The sequence below is a fragment of the Eptatretus burgeri genome, chromosome 3, assembly GCF_056783735.1.
Source record: "Eptatretus burgeri isolate ZD-2024b chromosome 3, Ebu_testis_v1, whole genome shotgun sequence".
Lineage (NCBI taxonomy): Eukaryota > Metazoa > Chordata > Myxini > Myxiniformes > Myxinidae > Eptatretus > Eptatretus burgeri.
Genome location: NC_140963.1, coordinates 8158354 through 8180476, shown reverse-complemented (window position 1 = coordinate 8180476; position 22123 = coordinate 8158354). Strand labels below are relative to the sequence as shown.

Sequence of the window (22123 nt, the reverse complement as noted above, 5' to 3'; positions counted from 1 at the left end):
ATGGTGCAATGAGTGATTGGGGGGGAGGAGTGACTCCCACCCAAGGGACCCCGGGGTCAGTGTAAAGTGAGTTAGTGGGTTTGTCAAATTGACAAAATGGAGGTCGTTTTGCTGTTGGTGGGAACGTAGGCTCGAAACCCATTTGGAGGGGTGTAGGAGCCCTGTTGAAGGGCTGGGAGCGTTGCTGCGAACGGTGAGTATCACTTAGTGGGTACCCCAGGCACCGGGCTAGTCGGCCGTGGTAGGCCAAGGGCCCATGGGAGGCCAGGATAGTGTAGTGGGCACGGGTGGGCCTGCATGATGCGGGGCCCAGGGCGTCATTGGCCACGTGGCCAGTGCATTGGGCACGGGAACCGAGGGACGGGTCCGGGGCGCCAGCCTGCCACATGAGCATTTCAGGGGAGTAGCCATGGGGGCACTCCCCAGTGTTTAGGGAGCTGGTAGGCTCGGAGACAGTTGCAGGGCCCGGGGGTGCCATCGTTGGAGAATCGGCAGAGGGTTAGTTCCTGCCAAGGGAGCCACGCGTCCCAGCCACGAAACCGTGCAAGGGCACGAATGGAAAATTCGAGGGCGAGGCCCAAAATTGTGAGGACACCAACACAGGTTATGGGAATATTGGTTGTCAGAACCAGCAGTTGAAGTGAGAGGCGCTTTTGGAAAGCCCCGGGGTAGTTTTAGGTTAATAAATGTTCGGGTAGTTAGGAAATGTACCCCTCCGCACCATCCATCCCTTTGCTCTCGTTGTGGGCCGCTGGACTCACCGTGGTTAGAAGATCGCTGAAATCTGAGGAAGCCATTCTGAGGCTTCATTGGGCCACAACAGAGGACACTAGCTCTCCCTTATTCCCCTCTAGGAAGGGAACGTAGGGGTGGGGAGTAGGCTTGGAGACATGATAGGTTAGCCGGACAGAGACAATAAAGGGGGTTAGGGAGACGATTTATAATAGGGGAAATAAAAATAAAATAAAACAAAAAAATAAGTTGGGGCTAAATTTGTTTTGCAAACTAAGGGGGTGGGTATGGACAGAGACAGGCAGAGGCGATAGGTTGGGAGGGAGACAGTAGGGTAGGTCCAAGCCCACCTTCCGAGTGGCCAGCACCACCGCACTCCCTCCACGAACCTCCAGTACAAGACAAGAGGCCGGCGAGCTTCATCTGCTGGCTGTTTTGCAACAAGGCCTGTGCCGGTCAGTTCACCTGCCGGCTGTTTTTACTACAAGGCCTGTGCCGGTCAGTTCATCTGCCGGCTGTTTTGCTACAAGGCCTGTGCCAGTCAGTTCACCTGCCAGCTGTTTTTACGACAAGGCCTGTGCCAGTCAGCTTCACCACCGGCCTGTTTTGCTACAATGGCCTTGTATTGCCTTACCATGCCTTGTCTGCTTGCCTTTGCCTTAACCCCATGCCTGCTAGCCCTTCCTTGCATTTGCCCAATTCATCAATCACCATGTGCGCCAGGATCATCGAACGTTCCAGAGGGACTGCCCTGTAGGCAGCCGCATCACCGGACTGCATTGGCAGCCCGTGCACCGTGTTGTCCATCCATCCATCGACACCACGGGACTGCATTTGTGCAGCCTGTGCACCGTTTTGTGTTCACTGCGCTCATTTCAAGGGGGAGGCCTAGGACTGCATTGGTGCAGCTGGCCACATTCCCCATCACCTGCATTTGTTTCATGAGCCAGAGACTGCGTCTGAGTAGCCTGGCTCCCCATTTTTCTTTTTCCCCACAGAGTCCATCAGTCCTGGGCCATGGTTTAGTGTAAAATTATAAGGATAAGTTAAGGTAAATTGTACGAGAGAGAGAGAGAGAGAGAGAGAGAGAGAGGGAGAGAGAGAGAGAGAGAGAGAGAGAGAGAGAGAGAGAGAGAGAGAGAGAGAGAGAGAGACAGAGAGAGAGAGACAGAGAGACAGAGACAGACAGAGAGAGAGACAGAGAGAGAGAGACAGAGAGAGACAGAGACAGACAGAGAGAGACAGAGACAGAGACAGAGACAGAGACAGAGACAGAGACAGAGACAGAGACAGAGACAGAGACAGAGAGAGAGAGAGAGAGAGAGAGAGAGAGAGAGAGAGAGAGAGAAAGAGAGAGAGAGGGAGAGAGAGAGAGAGAGAGAAAGAGAGAGAGAGGGAGAGACAGAGAGAGACAGAGAGAGAGAGAGAGAGAGAGAGAGAGAGAGAGAGAGAGAGAGAGAGAGAGAGAGAGAGAGAGAGAGAGAGAGAATAGGGTATGAGGGAGAGGTATAGGTTATGAGGGAGAGGTATAGGGTATGAGGGAGAGGGATGGGGTATGAGGAAGAGGGATGGGGTATGAGGGAGAGGGATGGGGTATGAGGGAGAGGTATAGGGTATGAGGGAGAGGTATAGGGTATGAGGGAGAGGTATAGGGTATGAGGGAGAGGGATGGGGTATGAGGGAGAGGGATGGGGTATGAGGGAGAGGGATAGGGTGGGAGAAAGAGTGGTCAGAGAGAGAGTGGTCGGTGAGAGAGTGGTCGGAGAGAGAGTGGGCGGAGAGAGAGTGGTCGGAGAGAGAGTAATTGGAGAGAAAGAGAGAGGGGTGAGACGGGGATGGGGGTGGGGGGGATTTCGGCAGATGTGATGTCCAGTTTAGCGGTCAACATCGCTGGGTCAGGATTTGAACCCAGGTGAGACAGCTTTGAGCGAGTGTGTGTACCTCTTGGCTATCGTGCCATGATGTGCAGATTCATTGCTTCATTGGAACTAAAACATTTTTTACTCATTGTAATCATACAATTTATGTTTCCTTCCAAACTCCAATATGGAACTGTGGCATCACCATTGAAGCTGCCATCTTGGATTTATGCCATCTGCCACGTAAAAGTTTTACAAGTGCAGTCATCAAGGCTTGTGTGATTAAAAAATATAATTGTTTTGAGTTTCCACCTTATTGAGCTGCAATTTGATCCAATGGATTTAGAAGCATTAATTTGGCTTCAGAATCACAGAGGAGCCATGAAAAGTACCTGAAAAGGTATCTCAAATGGAATAGCACTGATTTTTCTGCAAAATCTTACACAAAATTAAAGATTCAATCATCAGTGTACATCCTTCACATTTGATATCTGGTAGTGTATGTGACATCAATTATTACAGCAATATTGATGATGTGCTCGTGAAAGCAGTTTTTTGGAAAATAAAATGCTTCTTCATTACATTGCTTTAAACACTGAATAATCCTCCCTGAAATGCAATAACAAGAGGCTTCTTAGAACACATTACTCCATGCTGTCTTGAGGAACAAGGACATGGGCGTGGATTCCGAGCGACAAATTTGATTGGTCGTAATGACAGACAATGTTGTAATATTTTGTCCAAGTCCTGCAAAATGGAAGGGTTTTGAAAGTGCCAAAAAACATGATTTGTGTTCTTGTGTTCAAATATATTATTCAATTTATATAAAATAAAGGTTTTAAAGGTCATTGAAAAAAAATACATTCCAGAACTCTACCATTATTGACGCAGTGTCTTTCACACCACCTGATTCAACATGCTACATTAATTTTTTGAGGCTGTTGTTTATGTCCTTTATGATGTCATTAAAAACAGTAAGTTTCCTGTTTGGAATGATTTAAAATTTTGGTTAACTGGCAGACAGAATTAAAGAAATATATCTCATTCCTTTCTGTGCATGCGCAATTGAGACAAATTCAAAGCTAAACTACTGCTCAGCTACAGGTTCGTTTTCCAATTTGTCTTCAAAATGTAACATTCATTTGAAATTATGTTGTTTCTCGATCATAAATTAATATTTGTGGACAGACAGACAGAAGTGAATTGCTTCACCCCGCTTTTCGTGTCACATGCGTGGGGGAATAAAACCTGTGATTACACCCAATAATCAATCGTCAAAATCCAATTAACAAATCATTTATGAACAAGCACAGAATAAACACTCCACTGAATGAATATGTGGAATGTAGTCCAGGTTCACTGTGTGAATGACCAAAATGAATGATGTCCAACATCTGATTAGATGATGTCATACACACCAATAGATGATGTCATCTGATTTTTCAAAAAGAAAATAAACTAATGTCACCCGCAGGGTGACCCGTATCTTGCCAAAAGGTGACCAGGTGTGACTTCTTTAAGGTCAAACTGAGGTGAACAGAGCTGCTATCCACCAGGAGCGACTCCTTGGGGAATATCTGCCTACGAGAGATTCCAATGAGAATCGTTCTACAGAGTAACCATGAAAAATATGCTTTTTCCTCATAACGTCACCAAATGACGTCATAATGTCTCAAGCTTGACATATCTCGAAAGCACTCATCGAGGTGTTCAATTTGAGGTACGACACGATATGGTTCCTAAAACTTGAAAATTTGACCTTGGGGTCAAAGATGTTTGATATGAGGCGCTAACCATGAAGGTCAAGGCCAATAGCCACCAAAAATTAATCAGCTGAGCGCCAGACCATGAACTATATTCCCATGAACTTTGAAGACGATCCGATCAAAATTACTCAAAAAATAAGGGTTTCGTCGACTCCCCTGATTTGCGACAAAGTGACCTTGACCTTTGACCTTCAAAATTTTATGCGCTGAAAGGGACCTCTATAGGCCTCTGATATGCAAAGTTACAAAAATTTCCAATGACAACTGTGCTCTGCAGAGTGATTTATACGTGATTACAGACCAAAAAAAAAAAACAAACAAAAAAAAACATATGAAGGTCAAGGCCAATCGCCACCAAAAATTAATCAGCTGAGCGCCAGACCATGAACTATATTCCCATGAAGTTTGAAGAGGATCCGATCAAAATTACTCAAAAAATAAGGGTTTTGTCGACTCCCCTGATTTGCACCAGAGTGACCTTGACCTTTGACCTTGACCTTCAAATTTTTGTGCACTGAAAGGGACCTCTATAGGCCTCTGATATGCGGTTACAAAAATTTCCGATGATAACTGTGCTCTGCAGAATTTTTTATACGTGATTACAGACAAACAAAAAAAAATAAAATAAAAACAAAATGAAAACATACAAGCTGACTAACATATCTTGCAAAACTTCATTTTGGCAAGATAAGATGTTGCATGTGGCTACTGTTACTCATGAAGTTGAAAAGATGACCTTGTGTACGTGCAGTTGTTGCTTGAAAGATACAAAGAGAGAAAATAAAACACAAAATATGGTAACATATAACTTGCATTCCAGAACCTGCGATGTGACAACCAAACTCACTTGAACATCTCCTTCCTTCTCTGCTTCTCCTCCTCTCGATGGGACTTCAGGATCGCCTGATGTTCATGCTGTGGGAGAGAGGCTGGGAGGGCAGGAGCATGTGGAGTGAATAATGATGATTGTCAGACTTGAAGTGTTTTCAGTTGTAAAAAACAAAAAAATCTGAGATTGAATGATCATTGCTGAGGAGGTTGGTGTCAGATTTACACAAAACTCAATCACATGTGTCAAGAAAATGAATATACAGTGTGCAGAATTTTTTTGGCCACAAGACAAAAAACAAATGCTGTTCCTTGGGGGAAGAGAGTGGTGGGTGTTATAAAATGATAGAAGGTTAAGGATGTCATGTGATCAATGGTGAGACAATGTAGAGCACAGTGAAGCTGCTTGACGAACAGAGGTATTGATAGAGAAATACCGACTGAATTTGGAAAAGACGTCATTTAAAATGGTGGATTCACGAGGAAGGAAATATATATATATATATATATATATATATATATATATATATATATATATAAATTATTATTTATTTATTACTTTTTTATAAGAAGAAAAGGCGCTTCCAACCAAAACTAAAAAACTCGATAAACTCCGCTAATTTGAGCAAACAAGCGACAGCAGACCCGGTCTCAGGCAACGTTTTGCTGGCTTCATCGGGCACAATGGACCACTAGACTTCATCTATTGTGTGTGTGTGTGTGTGTGTGTGTGTATGTATATATATATATATATATATATATATATATATATATATATATATATATATATATATATATATATATATATATATATATATATACATATATCCATATATCCATATATATGTATATATATTAAAAAAAAAAATATATATATATATATATATATATATATATGTGCATGACGTTGGCAGGTTTCCAAGCAGATGGAAAATGACCGAGGGCAAACAATAGGGTGGAAAGTGCAGAGAGAGGATGTACAAAGCAGCAGAGCAGGTTTTTAGGACATGTGAGCTGATGCCGTCCAGTCCAGTGTCAGAGTTGAGGGTTGAATGAACCTTCTCCACGTTCTCAGCTGCTAAAGACACAGTGTCCAGGAGCAGTTGGTATGACAGGGAAGGATGGGTCTCGAGAGTGAGGGGTTGGGGACACAATATTTAGAAGCAAACATAGAATTGAGGCATTCAGCCTTCTCACGAGCAGAGTTGGTTGAAGTGCCATTTGAAGAGGGGGAAGAGATGGAAGGGTCGCATACTCCAGAGACAAACTCAACAAGGTGCCACCACGTTTTAGAGGAGGGAGGCAAGTTTGAAGGTTCATTTTTGAGGTTGGACAGATGTTGTTTTCTGGCCCTCCTGAGAATGTACATACACTTGTGAGGACATTTAGGAATGCACTTAGATTGCTTTTGGTTGGATTAGCATTCCAGGAAGAGAAGGCAAGTTGAATCAGAGCAACTGCTTCACCACAGGATTCAGTGTACCATGGGTGGAAAGAAGGGTAGGTTAAACGATGACGAGATGGAATTAATCTGTTCATTGCAGAGAGCAGATTTCTGTGAAAGAATACCAATCTGAGTTAACATCAGGGGCGGTAGATCTGGGAGACAAGTCCTGAAGAGCGATGACTCCTTGCATTCCTGTGTCAATCTGCTCGAGTGAAACGTCAAACTCTCCAGCATTGAGACAACACTCTGACATTACCAGATGAATGTTGACTTTTATCAACACATAATAACACTTGCCCTCAGTTTTATACACCCACCTAATGTGCACATGTTATAAATACAATAGATCCACCCTTCACAAGATGCTGATTGGTTGAGTATGGTTGTTAAATGCAGTAAATATTGCAATGTACCATCATAAAACATGCCAGAAGGAGCAAAATGTAAAATTTCCTAAACACATGCAAAATGTAGCTCAATATCTTCAGGATGGGGGTGACATTATTTTCTGCACAGCATGCTTATGCCAATCCCAATGGGAAGGTACTTGGTTGAAAGTTTCAAATCCAATGATGGTGAAAGTTTTACCTGTAGCAGTACGAAGCTCCAACATTGGATTGTCCCCCAGAAGCCAGCAGTATCCTGGGAAGTAGGTGATCTTCCCCCCAGAATCTTTCACTCGCACAGACTCACAGTGCCAATCATCCGACATCAGGAATGTTTCCTTTTCAAATCTCACCAGGAAAATCTCACCCAGTTCATCAACACTCTCTACCGTGTAATCATCCACCTGTGTGAGGGGAGGGGGTGGGGGGGAGATGAAGGTGATCCAAGCAAAAACAATCCGGCGGTGATATTTGGGATGGGAGGGAGATAGACGGGAGGTGGCTAGGTCGGGATTCAGAATCTGGATTAAAAAAAAATAGAGCTGGCATGCATACTTCTCGGCTCTCCCAGATATCTTCACAATATACTGGATGTGGCCTCACAAAATTCATTTAAAATGTTAAGACCATCTCTTTTGATTAATAAATGATCCCTCTCTGAATACAACCAAAACCCCATTTGCGCAACCTACAGCTGCCTGGCATTGTGCTGCCTACTTACCTCCCGTAAATATTACCACCCCCAGATCCTTCTCTTGTGTGACACGCTCCAAAATTACCCCTTGCATCATCTATCTATATATTACTAAAATTCTCATCTTGTATGTATGTATGCATGTATGTTCCCGAAATACAGCCAAAACGGTACACGATAGCGCAAAAATTATATGGCCACCTGTCTCACCATTCTCCTGTGGTGTGCAGTATCAAGTTTTGTTCAAATTGGGCAAAGAAAAAAATATTAAAAAATCAATTCCCGATTCAGTCAAGTACTCTTCGGGAGAATTTGATCAATGCAAACAACCTCAGTAGTAGTTTGCTGGAGCTATCTTTTTTTTTCTTGAAATGATTTTTTTCATCAACCGCTGTCACAACAGGAACCCAAAGGGTTCACGGGTCATCTAGTGTTATCGATTTTCATTGTTCCTTCCTATCCCCCAACACCGTTCACTTGCTGAGGTTATATTACCTCTGCCAATTTTTTGCCCAATTCGTGCAAGTGTCAATACTTTCCTGAATCTGATCACCACTCCCTCTGCTATCCACCTCACCTCCAAGCTCTGTGTCATCTGCAAATTAGGAAAGCTTATTCTTTTCCCCATTATCCAAACGGCTGATGTAAATAATGAAGAGTATTGGTCCGAGTACTGATCCCTGAGGAACCCCCTACTTACATCCTCCCAGCAAGACATCCTCCCACTCACAGAAACTCTTTGCTTTCTATCACTCTGACAGTTTGCAATCCAATTAGCAACCTGACCAGCTACTCCACAAGCTCTCACTTTGGCTAACCAACTCCGATGTGGTACCTCATCAAATGCTTTCTTAAAGTCTAGATATACTATGTCCACCACCACTCCCTCATCCACCAAATCAGACACTGCTTCATGGAACTCCAAAAGATTTGTGAGACAGGAACTGACTTTGGTAAACCCATGCTGACTACCTTTAACTAGTTTGTATTTGTTTAAATGGTTCCTCATCTGGTCCTTAATTAATGTTTCCAACACCTTGCCCTCAACTGAAGTCAAAGTAAGAGGTCTGCAGTTTCCCAATTCTTCTCTGGATCCTTTCTTAAATACTGGTGTTACATTTGCTACTCTCCAATCCTCCGGTACTTTTCCTGACTTTAGGGAACTATTTAAAAAATTCCGTTAACATCTCGCTTACCTGCTCAGCCACCTCCATCAATACTCTTGGGTGCATATTATCTGGCCCCAGAGCCTTGTCTTCTCTTTGATTACCTGGCTGTTCCTTTACTTCCTCCATTCCAACCTGGATCTTCTGTAAAAGCCTTTCTTTACCTTCTTGACAAACACTTTCAGCTATTGGCAATTCTCCTGACTGTTCTCGTGTAAAAGTTGAAGCAAAACACCTGTTTAATAAGCCTGCCATCTCACCTTCATCACTAACCACTCTCCCGGAGCCATTCCTAAATGGGCCCAAACTGGTCTTAACCTGTCCTTCTCCCCTGATATACTGAAAGAATGCCTTGCTGTTATGTTCAATATTATTAGCCATGTCTTTCTCATACTCTATTTTGGCTTGCCGAGCTATTTTCTTAACTTGCCTCTGTTTACTACGATAGTGATATGGCTCTAACTCCAGTCCTGTTATATTAAACCCAATAAATGGCTTCTGCTTCTCCTTAATAGCGTTCCTTATCTCACTACTCAATCACCCTGGTCTCTTTCTGCTGAGAGTTTTACACCTCATTAGAATGTACTTACTCTGCACTCTAAACATTTGCTCCTTAAAGATTTCCCATTTCACTAATGCCGATTGTCCTATTGATAGCTTCTCCCAATCTATATCACCCAATTCTCTTCTCATACCCTCAAGGTTTGACTTCCTGCAATCTAATAGCCTTGCTCTACTCTCCTGAACTCTAACCCTTAACAGAATCTTTGCACACACAATGTTGTGGTCACTTGCTTCTAAATGCTCCCTGACCTCCACCTCCTCCACAATATTGGGATTGTGACTTAAAAGGAGGTCGAACACTGCATTCCCCCTCTTGGGCTTATCGACAAACTGGGTCAAAAAGCAATCCTGGACTAAATCTGGGAAATCCTCATCTGTTCAGCGATTTCCCTGTTCCTGGACCCAATCTAACCCTGGCAAGTTAAAATCCCCCATAAACCATACTCTTCCCTGACCACATGCCCTTTTGAATTATTCATGTACTCCTCCTTCCTCCTACTCCTTCATGCCCGGAGCCCTATAAAAGCATCCCACCAGTATTTACTGTTGTTACAATCTTTAATCTCTCCCCATACAGAATGCTCCACAAAAATTCCTCCATAATGTCACCCCTTTCTCTTTCAAAGGGTGGAGGATCTCCTGGTGAGCCAATGGCCATCCATTTCTTGTGCCCAACTGTGTCTGTGGATGTCCTCCTGCAGTTGGGTTACTTTTTTTAGATCCTCATAGTCCTGCAGTGAAATGCTGTTTTGGGAGTCAACCTTGCACTTGCGTTCCTATAATATTCCGTTCCGTTTGCGGTTTTTATATCTTTGAAGGGTGCTAAACAAGAATCCAAGTGATAACATCCTGTCAGGTTTGGGCAATTTGCATAATATGCAAATGAAGTCGGCCATTACCAAAATTCAGTTTTTTTGCTATATATTTGATAGGATGGAAATAATGGTGTCTAAACCGAGGTTTTCATGGTCAAGGAATATAATAATACCAGTTACAAGTGTCTGAGATGGCCACCACAGTGTTTGGCTATATATGGGATAGGATGGAAATAATGATTCTAAACCTCGGGTTTAAGGGTCTCGCAGTAATGGGTAAGGATAATGAATGCCTTAAATGGGTCCACGATTACGGGGTGGGGGTGGGGGTGTTCCTATATCGTTTGGCATGTATTGACCAATATCATTTTCTCATTTCAGACACCAGAGTGAGATATGAGCCAATGCTTATTCCATCCATGTAAAGGCAACTTTACAAACAAGCCCTTGTCAACATCTGGTGCAGACCGTATTCGAAGCATCATTCCGGCAAGTAATTCTGTTTGTGGGAATCGAACAGGGCATTAGCAGAGATAAATTACCGCACATATGATACATCTCCATGACGTCATATCAATTATTATGACGTCATTCCTATTTTTTGACATTTTTTGTTTCACAACCCAGAGTTTTCATCGGATCTTTGTGAAACATGCCATGTATATGTAGAAAGGTTAAGCGCAGGCAGTGACCATCTCCAATTTTGGAAATTCTTCCAAGAAAAAATGTTGACGTCATAATATCGCCGCTAATGGAAATTGCCTATACCATTTATCTCTGATACTAGGCAAGCTGTTTGAATTTTGTTTGCGGGAATCAAGCCAGGCATTAGCACAGATAATTTATCGCAAACCTGATACATCACAATGATGTCATATTCGTTTTTATGACGTCATCATTAAGAGGACGAGGATCTTAGCTCATTTGAGCTTGTTGCTATTTATTTTAGAGGTTGGTGGCAGGAATTGCACTCTGGCCACCGTAAAAACCCTTCAATCAGCAAAACACAAGAAAAACGCAAAGAAATCTGAAACCCCACTCTGAAGGAGCACCTCCTGTGTGGCTGCCTGCCCTTCGCAAGGAAGATCACTGGATAACGGGATTGGGGCAAAATCTTCGGGACCCCACTCTGATGATAGGAGGAAAACTACAGGGTAACCTTCCTGGGTCAGATTGCGGTTGTATGTGTCACGGTGGTGCTGTGGTGTCTTCCACCAGAAGGCGGTCTCCTTGGGTTAACCTTCAGGTAAGTGCCTGGAATGCCCAATCCCAAAGAGAGGATGATCACCTGTCTCTGTTATCAACTGAGCTCAAGTATTTGAACATCAGTATTGCAGCACTCTCTGAGGTTCGAAGACCGGATAGTGGAGAGGTCATGGCGGGTGGTAACACCAACAATTTGTCTGGTCGCTCTGATGGTTAACATGCCCAAGGAGTTGCTGTGGCTGTATCCAAGACGCTGACTCCAATGATAATATAATTGAGGTAACAATGGTCAACAAGCGTATTTATGAGACCAAGGATTCGTCACTCTTTGGGTGTCGTTTCCCTGATCTCTGTATATGCTTCGACTGAGGCGAGTGATCTCACTGTGAAGGACGCATTCTCTGCCATGCTCGAGTCTGTGGTTCATCAGTTCATCAGATGGGGATGGGCAAGGCAGCTGCCTGGGGAATGGCCAAACGGAGGCCCCTGGCGTATCGGCAGAAACTCGACGCAGCAACATGCTGCTCTGGCACATGCTCCCATACCTGACCTGACCTTTCTGTTGATGCAATGCTGTCCATTACCCAGAATGCTACTCCTCCTCTTATTCTCTCCTTCCCATCACACCGATACAACTTCCAGCCTTCTAATCCTGTCCTCCAGTTGCTCTCTTCCTTAAACCATGTCTCACTGACTGCAACTATATCATACTCCTTGCTATGTACTTTGGCTTCAAGCTCTTTCATCTTCTTATTTAAACTACTGGCATTGATACAGAATATATTTAACCTTTCCCTTCTGAAATGATATGTTCTTGCCTGGCCTTACGAATCAAAATTACATCATCAGTTCCATCCTTAATGGATTATGCATCCTCCACTGACCAAAAAAAGCCTGAATCCCTTCCTCAATTCTCACTGCAAAACTTTGCTGCCCCCTTTCTATTTAATATACAGCCATCATTCTGGAACACTCCCCTTGTCCTTGAAATGATTCCCACTGCCTCATAAAATGTAAAACCTTCCTCCCAACACAATTCTTCCAGCCATTGGTTAACATCCATCGCTCTGCTCATAATTTCTATATCGTTTCCTAATTTTGGGAGAATCCCAGAAAACATGACCTCACAACCCTTTGCTTTCAGCCGCTTACCCAATATCCTGTATCTATTTTCCAAAATCTCTGAGTAAACTTTCATGAAATAATTTGCTCCGAGGTGTACCACAAACAACTTCTTCCTACCATGACCCGATACAATATTGTTTACCCTTCCTTCAATATCTTAGCTACTTCTCCTTCAAAACTGCATAAAATTATATGCCAACCATCCTTTCTACAGAATGAAGAATCCACTTATTTAATTCTCATCACCCACAAAAACTGTCTCCCATAACTCATTTATACCAATTTCTATTGCTGCACCTTCACCACTACCGACATCCACTGCACCGTCACTACTGCTTGCACCCACTGCCCCTCCACCACCGCCTGCACCCACTGCATCTCCACCACCGCCTGAAATACCAAAATGGTATTTTTGTTCATAACGAGCATGCTGGGCGAGACTATGCGATCTAGTTTCGCATTTCTAGTCTTTTTGCAGTCCCCGATGGCTCGTTGGTCCATTGGACCAAATTTCATTGGTCTTCATGGCATACCTGCCAGCTGTTACTGCTTTAGCATGAGCTTGCCTTTTCACAGATCCCAGATGTGCTTGGGCGACGGTCGGGATCATACGTTTGTTATTATTATTGCCAAATGATACTACGACTATTATTGTTATTAATATTATTCGGATTAATTAATGTATGCTTTGTTAGAATGTTATCTTTTTTGGTTATTTATTTTGTAATAAGAATGCCATGCCATGGAAGGACCTGTTAAGCTGCTCTATTCACCTTAACATGGCGTGGGTTTAAAACATGGAAATTATTTTGTCATTTTGGTGAATCACATTCCACATTAGAAAGCTCCAGGAGAACTTCACAAAAAACGTCTCCCTCTCCAGGGCACGCACGCACGCACACACTATAGTGGATCTGAGTTTTAAGAGGTTTGTTTTCGATTTTTGCTTTATTATACTACTCTCTTAGTATGTAGTGTAATATTTATTATACTACACCCCCCGATAATGTCTATTTTATTGAAGTACAAATTAATTACTCTCTTAGTACTGAATAGTTGGCTGAGAATATTGTCGTTTCCACACCGGTTAACACTGACCTGGATAGAAAGACAAACTAAACAGTTCTACCTTGAATGCGAACATGAATGTAATCCTTGGCGATTAGAGCACGTGCGGGATGGAGGGCGGCAAAGGCGTGCACCAGATGGAAGTACAAGGGTTTATACTCGAACCCGCAACAAATAGACAGACAAACAAACCTAATAAATAAGGGGTTTTGTGAACATAAATCAAATGTATATACTGGAAATATATCAACGTGTAATCATAAAATCGTGAGGTAAACTTAAGCATAAAGTTGAGATGCATCCACACACAGTTAAAAAAAAACAGACAAGGGGAAAGACAAAATAAAAGTAAATCCCTTCCTCTATTGTGGCACTTAGCTTTGCCCAGAGATGATCGTCTTAGGAGTTTGAGGAACCAACCACATTGCCCTGCGTGGGAAACCGCACCCAAAATGGCACTGAGCCACTCACTGAGTGGGAAACATAAGTGGTAATTCACGTGGGTGGTCCTCCTTCATTAATGGCCCACAAACCTTCGTACAGTTTCTTCTCAAGTTCGAATGTGCCGACTCCACTCCTCTCTTACACCTGGTCCACTCACAACAATGACCCACCTTCCTCCTCAAACACACAATGGAATAACGCTGAGTTCACTGAGAGATGCACTCCTGTCTCTGTCTCTTTCTCATTCCCTTTCCCTACATATATATATATATATACTTTTTATATATATACATATATAGCTCTCGTAAATGTACACTTCGCGACTCAGCCGAACAGACAACGGCTAGTGTCTTGTTCAAGCGCGCAGGCAATTTCACATCAGTACGAACACGAGAATCGTGCAGCCTTCTTCACCACGCCGTGGAGAAGCAACCGTAATACCCTTGTCTTCAAACCACCATCTCCTCACTCTCGCACCTTTTGACGTCCACTGAACAATCATAAGCCGTGGTGCATGGCCTCTTGGTTGTTGTGACAGCGTCATTCCTTTTTCTAGCCGGCTTTGTAAATACAAAAACGTAGGAAAAGGTAACAGGGGGCAATCACATTCTGGTAGAAATTGGCCTTAAACCGAACACAGGACTGACCCCCCCCCCTCCCCCCGGTGCGGTGTCATGTAACAGCTTAAGCTGACATTTTTCCCGACTTAAATTACATCGAGATGTCTCTTGCTCGTCCACAAACCATGCTCCCCTATACAATCCCACCTTTGCTTTGAAATTCCTCCATCTACCCAACAAACATAACAAAATGAAGCATAACATGTATGCAATGAATTAGATTGCCTTTTTAATTTTATCAACCTCAAATCACGTATTGCAGGGGGGGGGGGAGTGTCATGTGATACTGTTAGCACATGCGAAGATACATCTTATCCAGCAAAGGGTTTTGTTGGCAACTATCTTTCATTCAAGTGCGATCATGTTGGAGATAAGTTATATAATGAGAGAAAGGGAGAAACTCACAGATCCACGTTCAAAATCTTTTCCATAATTGTCGAGCAGAGTTCGCTCACTCTCGCCATGCTCTCCAATCAGCGTTGCATACAAGTAATCGTATGTGCCTGCATCGTCATGATCACTCGTTGTGATTGTTAATGTGTAGTTCATTGTGTCTGGGGAGAAAGGAACCATAACCAAAATGTCTTTTGCGGAGATATGTATGGATGTACACACACGCATTCAATGCCCAGCAGGAACTTCACATTGTTTCACCATTGGAGCTTGCTTAAAATAATATTGTGATACCCAACAACGATAATGCAACTTCAATTCAATGTCGATTTGATGATGTTGGTAATGTGTACACATCATCATACATATAAAGCTCTTTCTAATCATTGAGTCACTGACAAATGTTTCCTACTTACATCACATCACATCACATCACAGTATTGGAAAGTAGGTTTAGTCCTGTGATCATCCCGGTGGACACATCAGGGTTGTATCCAACTCAACAACTGCAGTGCACAAACACTGCACTGCAAAAAGTGGCCCAAAGAGCTGAAATTTCTCATACTGATGGAACTGAAGCCAAAATCCCAGGAAGTAAAAAGCAAAACTGGCGGAAAATATCCACAAACAAAATTATCCATAGGATTAAAAGTCGGCCAGTGTTGCGCCTCTCATGATTATGGCGCATCACGTGACTGAAGACAATGGGACATTACGAGCTTGCACAAGCACGATTGCCCCAAATGGGTGCTAGTGTTATTTGGTTTGATGGTGGTGTGATTCGTGAAGTGTCTGTGGGTCTGTGTCGTTCACGGACGATTTGCATGGGTTTGAACTCGTAAACATTTTCTTTTACAGACGGTGTCCACCAGTAAGTGTTCACAGTGCAAATTTGAAGTACTTATTGGATGTTTACATTTACATTGTTGTATGCCTGGTGTTCGCTTAATGGTTCGGGTGGTGGGCTTTTGATCCTCGGGTCCTGAGTTCACATCCCGCTCAGTCGTTGAATTAATACCAGGTGAGGTTAACTCGGCCTGTCATCCTTCCGAGGTTGGCAAAATGAATGCCGGCATGCTGGTATCGTGTCAGAGTGGCGACCCATCCAAGATTGTACCCAATAGCCAAGGAGACTGCTTAAGCAGCACCAACGCTCTGCACAGAGTATGGTCCCAATCTCCTCCTCCTCTCCTACATTTACAGCCAGATCGATCATACTCGGTGGTTTTCACCATTCAGAACATGTTTTAGTTGCTGCTTAATCTCCCTGTATTCACCACCATCCACATTGCTGTAAATTAACCGGGAAATAAATAAATATCACTTTGTCCAAGAAAATCACACACACATACAAGACGGTGCATTCGGAAATCCTCACAATACAAATGAGATCGCCAACAACAATTATCCAAAAACATCAAAATAAAGAAAAAAATTATGATTCCCTGCGGTTCTCCATCACCGTGGTGGTGAGGTACCCCACCGAGGGATTCCCCGGAAGAAAGGGGGTGGATACACAGAAGGGCAAGGCTTGCCTGGCTTGTTTGGACCCACCGCACCTGGTCCAGTCTGGGGATGAGGCTCAGAGAAAAGGAATTTATCCTTCACAGCAGCACTTTGTCTTCACAGTAAGACATGGATGGCTTCCTCATCCGCTATTAAAAGCATGCAAAATTACTTATCCTGTGTTGTACTGCACTGTGTTTATCATCAGGTTGGGACTTGAACCCAGATCTGATATAAAATCAATCAATATCAATCTCAATCAATCAATGTCTGTCTGTCTGTCTGTCTGTCTCTCGTAGCCTTTTTGGGGTTCTTTAAACCCTATTATGTAAATAACTACAAGGCTAAATTCAATCACCATATCAAAATAGAGACAAGTTAGCTTAATACGATAACTCATCATTTCCGTTTTTAATGACGTGCAACAACGTAGGAGCAGATAGAAAGATATGAGAATTACTGTTTGTTTCTCACTTCGGTTTATCAGTTCCAGATCCACCACTTAACGTTTCTCTTCGACTTACAATCATAAACTCTGACACTTGTTGTTGCCTAGAAACCCATTACAATATAAACAAAAGTTTTTTTTTGTAACTTTTGAATATCTATATCTTTAAACCAGATCTGAGTCTGAGTGTGCCAATGGAAGCCACACGGTATTGGAGGTGATGTGGTGCTCATGAGCATGATGCTTCTGTCATGTCACCAATATTAGGTCAGAAGGGCCATTTAAAGTCATACATATACACCAGGACCTTGACATTCACAGGGGATATGTTCAGGGAAAACCCCATGAAAAATGAACCCACGAATGTAGGCAAAATTCTTTCAATGGGAAATGGGGGGAGAGGTTCCACAGATTTCCCAACCCACAAAACATCTGCGAATGTTAGGCAAAATCTCGCGAAAATGCAGGAGAGGGTTTTGGAAATAGAGGAAAATCCACGAATGTCGGGGTAAAACCCATGAGTGGTTGGGTAAAATCCAGTGTCGGGAAAATCCGCAAGTGTTTTGTCATTGTTACAATCGAGCAAGGGGGGAAATGTTGTCAGTCCATGGCGGTTTCTGGTTCAAAGGGGAAAGTTCAAAGGATGCACGATTACCGTTCGATTAAAGATGCTGACAAATAAAAAGAAACAACACCATCAGGTGCCATCTCCAATTTACTGAAGAATGAATTTTAAAGTCCCTTAACCAGACCGCACCACACCACACCGTACCGTGAAATGAAAAAAACAACAAAAACAAACTCATGTACCGTTTCCAAAAATAATTAAAATAAAATTGCCACAAAAACCACAAATACGCGGAACCCGCGAATGTTAGAACCACAAATGTCGAGGTCCGGGTGTATCTATCTATTCTAATAAAAGGGAACGTGTGTGTGTGTGTGTGTGTGTGTGTGTGTGTGTGTGTGTGTGTGTGTGTGTGTGTGTGTGTGTGTGTGTGTGTGTGTGTGTGTGTGTGTGTGTGTGTGTGTGTGTGTGTGTGTGTGTGACTCCTCCATAACTCCAAAACTATAAAACCCAGCAGCCTGAAACTTTGTATGCATGCGAAGAAAACTCCAAGGAAGTGCAAGAGTGAAAATATGGTTGTTTTTGTTAATTAAAACGGCCCTTTTGAAGATAATTAACGGCCTTATTTAATTATATCCTTCATCAGGAGATCCCCGGCAGCCTCGCTCTCTGGGTGTTCAGGCGCTTCCTGAGTAACCTCGCTGGGGTCTGAAGCCGCCATCTTTTTGGCCTGCTCAACCATGTCTTGACTTGGAATAGGCCGTAACAATTTCTTAACGATAACGTTGTTGTTTTCACTTTCCTCACTCATATTATTGAATGCCTGTTCATCATAGCTACACATATCGGACATATTTGACATTTCACGTTCTCTGGGAGTTAAAAATAATGTACAAGTCACATCGACCGAGCTTTGCAATGGCGGGTGATCTCTCAGGTGGTGCCTCGCTGGCTGAAAATGTTGTGCAACTTCGATTTTAGACATCACTTTGACATCATATACCCGTCACTTCAACATTCATACATTAAAAAAAGAATAAAATAAACCTCCATCGACCTCGTGTTCGGAGTTCTTGTTCCGAGTTCCTTCATGTCGGTTTGAGCTGTGAAAAGCGTGTGCCGGCATTTTGTCGTCGCTTTGAATTGTTTTTTCTTTGAATCACATTTTGTTATTTGTTCGCTTGATTTCCACATTTAAATAATTATATTTCAAAGGTAAGCCTTTGTGGTTCTTTTTGTGTGCTTTATCCGTGCGGAACTTCGAACGGAACTTGGAACAGGCCGTGTTTCCTCACACCCGGTGATTTAACAAGCTGAGTAGGAAAACCAACCATTACCTTTTAAATGTTGAAAAAATATATAAATGATGCTTTAATGGAGTCGGGTACACCTTGAACACATGACTCAAAGTCATGTTATAATGGCTTCTAAAGGGTAATTATAGTGGGTTCTAAAGGGTGATTATTATGGGTTCTAAAGGATGATTATAATGGGTTATAAAGGGAAATTCTAATGGGTTCTCGTGGGAAATTATAATGGGTTCTTCAGGGAAATTATAAGGGGTTATAAAGGGTAATTATAATGGGTTCGAAAGAGATATTCTAATGGGTTCCAAAGGGAAATTCTCATGGATTCTAAAGGGAAATTCTCATGGGTTCTAAAGGGAAATTCTCATGGGTTCTAAAGGGAAATTGTCATGGGTTCTAAAGGGAAATTCGCATGAGTTCCAAAGGGAAATTCTCATGGGTCCGAAAAGGTAATTATCATGGGTTCTAAAGGGTAATTATAATGAGTTCTGGAGAGTAATTATGATGGGTTCTAAAAAGGGTAATTCTAATGAGTTCTAAAGGTTAATTATAGTGGGTTATAATGGGTAATTTTGATGGGTTCGAAAGGGTAATTATAATGAGTTCTCGAGGGTAATTCTAGTGGGTTCTTAAGGGTTCGAGAGGGTAAATCTCATTGGTTTTAAAGCATAATTCTTATGGTTTCCAATGGTAATCATAAAGGGTTATAAAGGGTTTTAACGGGTAAATTTAAAGTCGTCTAAAGGGTAATTCAAAAAGCTTATAAAGGGTAAATTATATTGGGTTTCGTTTGTTTCTCGGCTTTGCCCATTTCATATGAAAAAATGCCAAAATGAAACGCTTCATTCGGACATGGGTGAAATTTATTATTATTACTTTTTTACTCTGTGCCTGTTTGGAAGTCATAGAAAATTAAACATCATTCCAAACACGAAACTTACTCTTGTTAATGACATCCTAAAGGACACGAACAACAGGTTTGAATAACTAATATATTGTGTTAAATAAGGTGGTGTAAAAGATGCTGCATCAGCGGTGATAAACTTCCAAAAAAATATTTTTTACAACCTCTGAAATCTTTAATTCATTTATATTGAGTTATATACTTGAACACTGCAGAACACAAATCACCTTATCAGCATTTTTACAAACCTTCCGTTGAGCAGTACTTTAACAAAATATTACAGCATTTCACGCCATCTCGACCAATCAAATTTGCGGCCCTCAGACCCCGCCCATGTCCGTTTTTCTCAAGACTGCGTGGGGTGAGGTGTTCTATGAAATCTCCAGTTTATTTATATTTTCGTTTTAATATGTTATTTTCTGTGATTTCTTAGTTTACACGTTTGTTGTATCTTTGTATTGAACCAGTTTGTTTGTTCACTTTGATTCATAATTTATATCCCTCATCAGTTCTGTTCCTGTTTCTTCTTCCAACACTCCAAATTGGTTTGTGGCATGTTTGCAGACATGAGAACATGAATGAACATTTCAAAAAATTAAAAAAAAATTGCTTTGTACTATTCCTTATGAAATGCCATCAGGATACTCACGAGGTTCCTCTTTCAAGCCCTTGACCTGTGTTCTGGAGTTTACTGAATTGTAACCTTTCTATCCAATGTTACCATTTCACAAATGTAGATATATACTGTTCATACAAAGAATACCGTTGTCTTACTGATGACTGCGTGCGTATGTCCACATATTACACCTGTCCCATTCACATTTATCGCACAAGTAAACTTTCCTTTGTTCCAGCTCATTTACTTTTGGCAACACAGTATTGATAAATCACCAAGAATAGTCACCTGTTTGATGGTGTCCTCATCTGCTGTATCTCCAAGTACAGGTCCTTGAATGGCAGTTCCAGGTGTATTTATACACAGGCAATGTTGGGATTTGCATAATGTCACTTCAGTGTCATCAGCATTTCCTGATTCAACAGGCTTGAAAATGTTAATCTGCCATGCCAAACTGCTCTAAGTTGAGTCGAATATATTATATGGTTACCCTGCAGAGAGAACAATTAAAACTTAATAACAAACGGGTTAGGTTGTGAATGTTCTTGAGTCAACTATGCAGGTAACCTTGTTTGTATATTTGGTCGCTTTTGTGCAAATGTCTTAAGACTAAACGCCGATCCCCAATGAGGACACTCAAATGGGAAAGTAATGCTTTTGAACACCTTTCTCAAATTATGATACTCACGTTCGATGCATTGTTTTAAAACGACTTTTAAAACGACATGCCATGTTGGTGCAAACCTGTGCTGTTGGCACAATCTAATTGTTCAAAAAGGTTGTCTGTAGTTTGGCTTTTCCTGTCCCTGTTCCCGTATTCACCCCTGTCTCATGATGCAGGAAACCCAGGTTCAAATTCCATGCACTATTAAGTGTATGCTTGGTTGTGGTTTAATGGTTAAGGTGGTTGGCTTTGGATCTTAAGTTCCTGAGTTCAAATCCTAACCATGACAAAATAACACCAAATGGGTCAACTCAGCCTGTCATCCTTTAGATGTCAACAAAATGAGTACCAGATTGTTGTGGCCATGAGATCATCAACAGTTGATCTGGGGATAGCAGTGGTGCACATGCTATACCCAAGTATAGTGGAAGGAGCCAGTGAAAGAGAAGCCTTTGGGTTGCCTCCGACTTGGGTCGAAATCTTATCTTATCTTTACCTTCCCATAAGGTGTTGTGCATTGTCCAATAAAGTCTTTGCAATTCTTTAAAAAGTACAATTGTACATTACGTCTTTGTCTTGCATTTGATTTACCTTGGAGGTCCTCCATGAGTGTTTGATCTCGAGAAAAATATAAAATATGGGCAATACCCTTGGGCACTCACCTGGTAGTGGCTGGATAAGATAACCACGGAACCACTGGTCGGCATGGATGACCCACAAAATATATAACGAAGAAGAAAGTCAATACCTATGGATGTTTTTTTTAATTTTTTTAATGCAGTCAACAGACTTTGGTACATCATCGGTGAAGAAGATTGAGGTGAAGTTTCATTAAAATCATGTGTGTACTTTCAGAGAAGAAGTTGCAAAATTTTGTGGATGGACGGACAACGCACCATCCCATAAGCTCTCCATTCCATGTGAGATAACATGATACAAAGAAAGAGACTCACTGCAACAAGTAATGCTGCAGACGAGGTGGAGTTTATGGTCCAGC

The 22123-nt window shown here is 42.2% G+C and overlaps 1 protein-coding gene across 1 annotated transcript in view; it reads right to left on the bottom strand.

Annotated features, from left to right (window-relative positions):
• Positions 1 to 20894, bottom strand: part of LOC147029366 (polyunsaturated fatty acid 5-lipoxygenase-like) — a 79702-nt gene extending 58808 nt beyond the window's left edge. Inside the window, exons 1-4 of the mRNA XM_085872368.1 lie at positions 20751 to 20894; positions 15126 to 15274; positions 7221 to 7422; positions 5205 to 5286 (exon numbers count right to left, since the gene is read on the bottom strand). Coding sequence (XP_085728494.1) covers positions 5205 to 5286; positions 7221 to 7422; positions 15126 to 15269 — 428 coding nt within the window. The 5' untranslated portion in view covers positions 15270 to 15274; positions 20751 to 20894. The remainder of the gene's footprint in view (positions 1 to 5204; positions 5287 to 7220; positions 7423 to 15125; positions 15275 to 20750) is intronic.
• Between the last annotated feature and the right edge of the window lie 1229 nt (positions 20895 to 22123).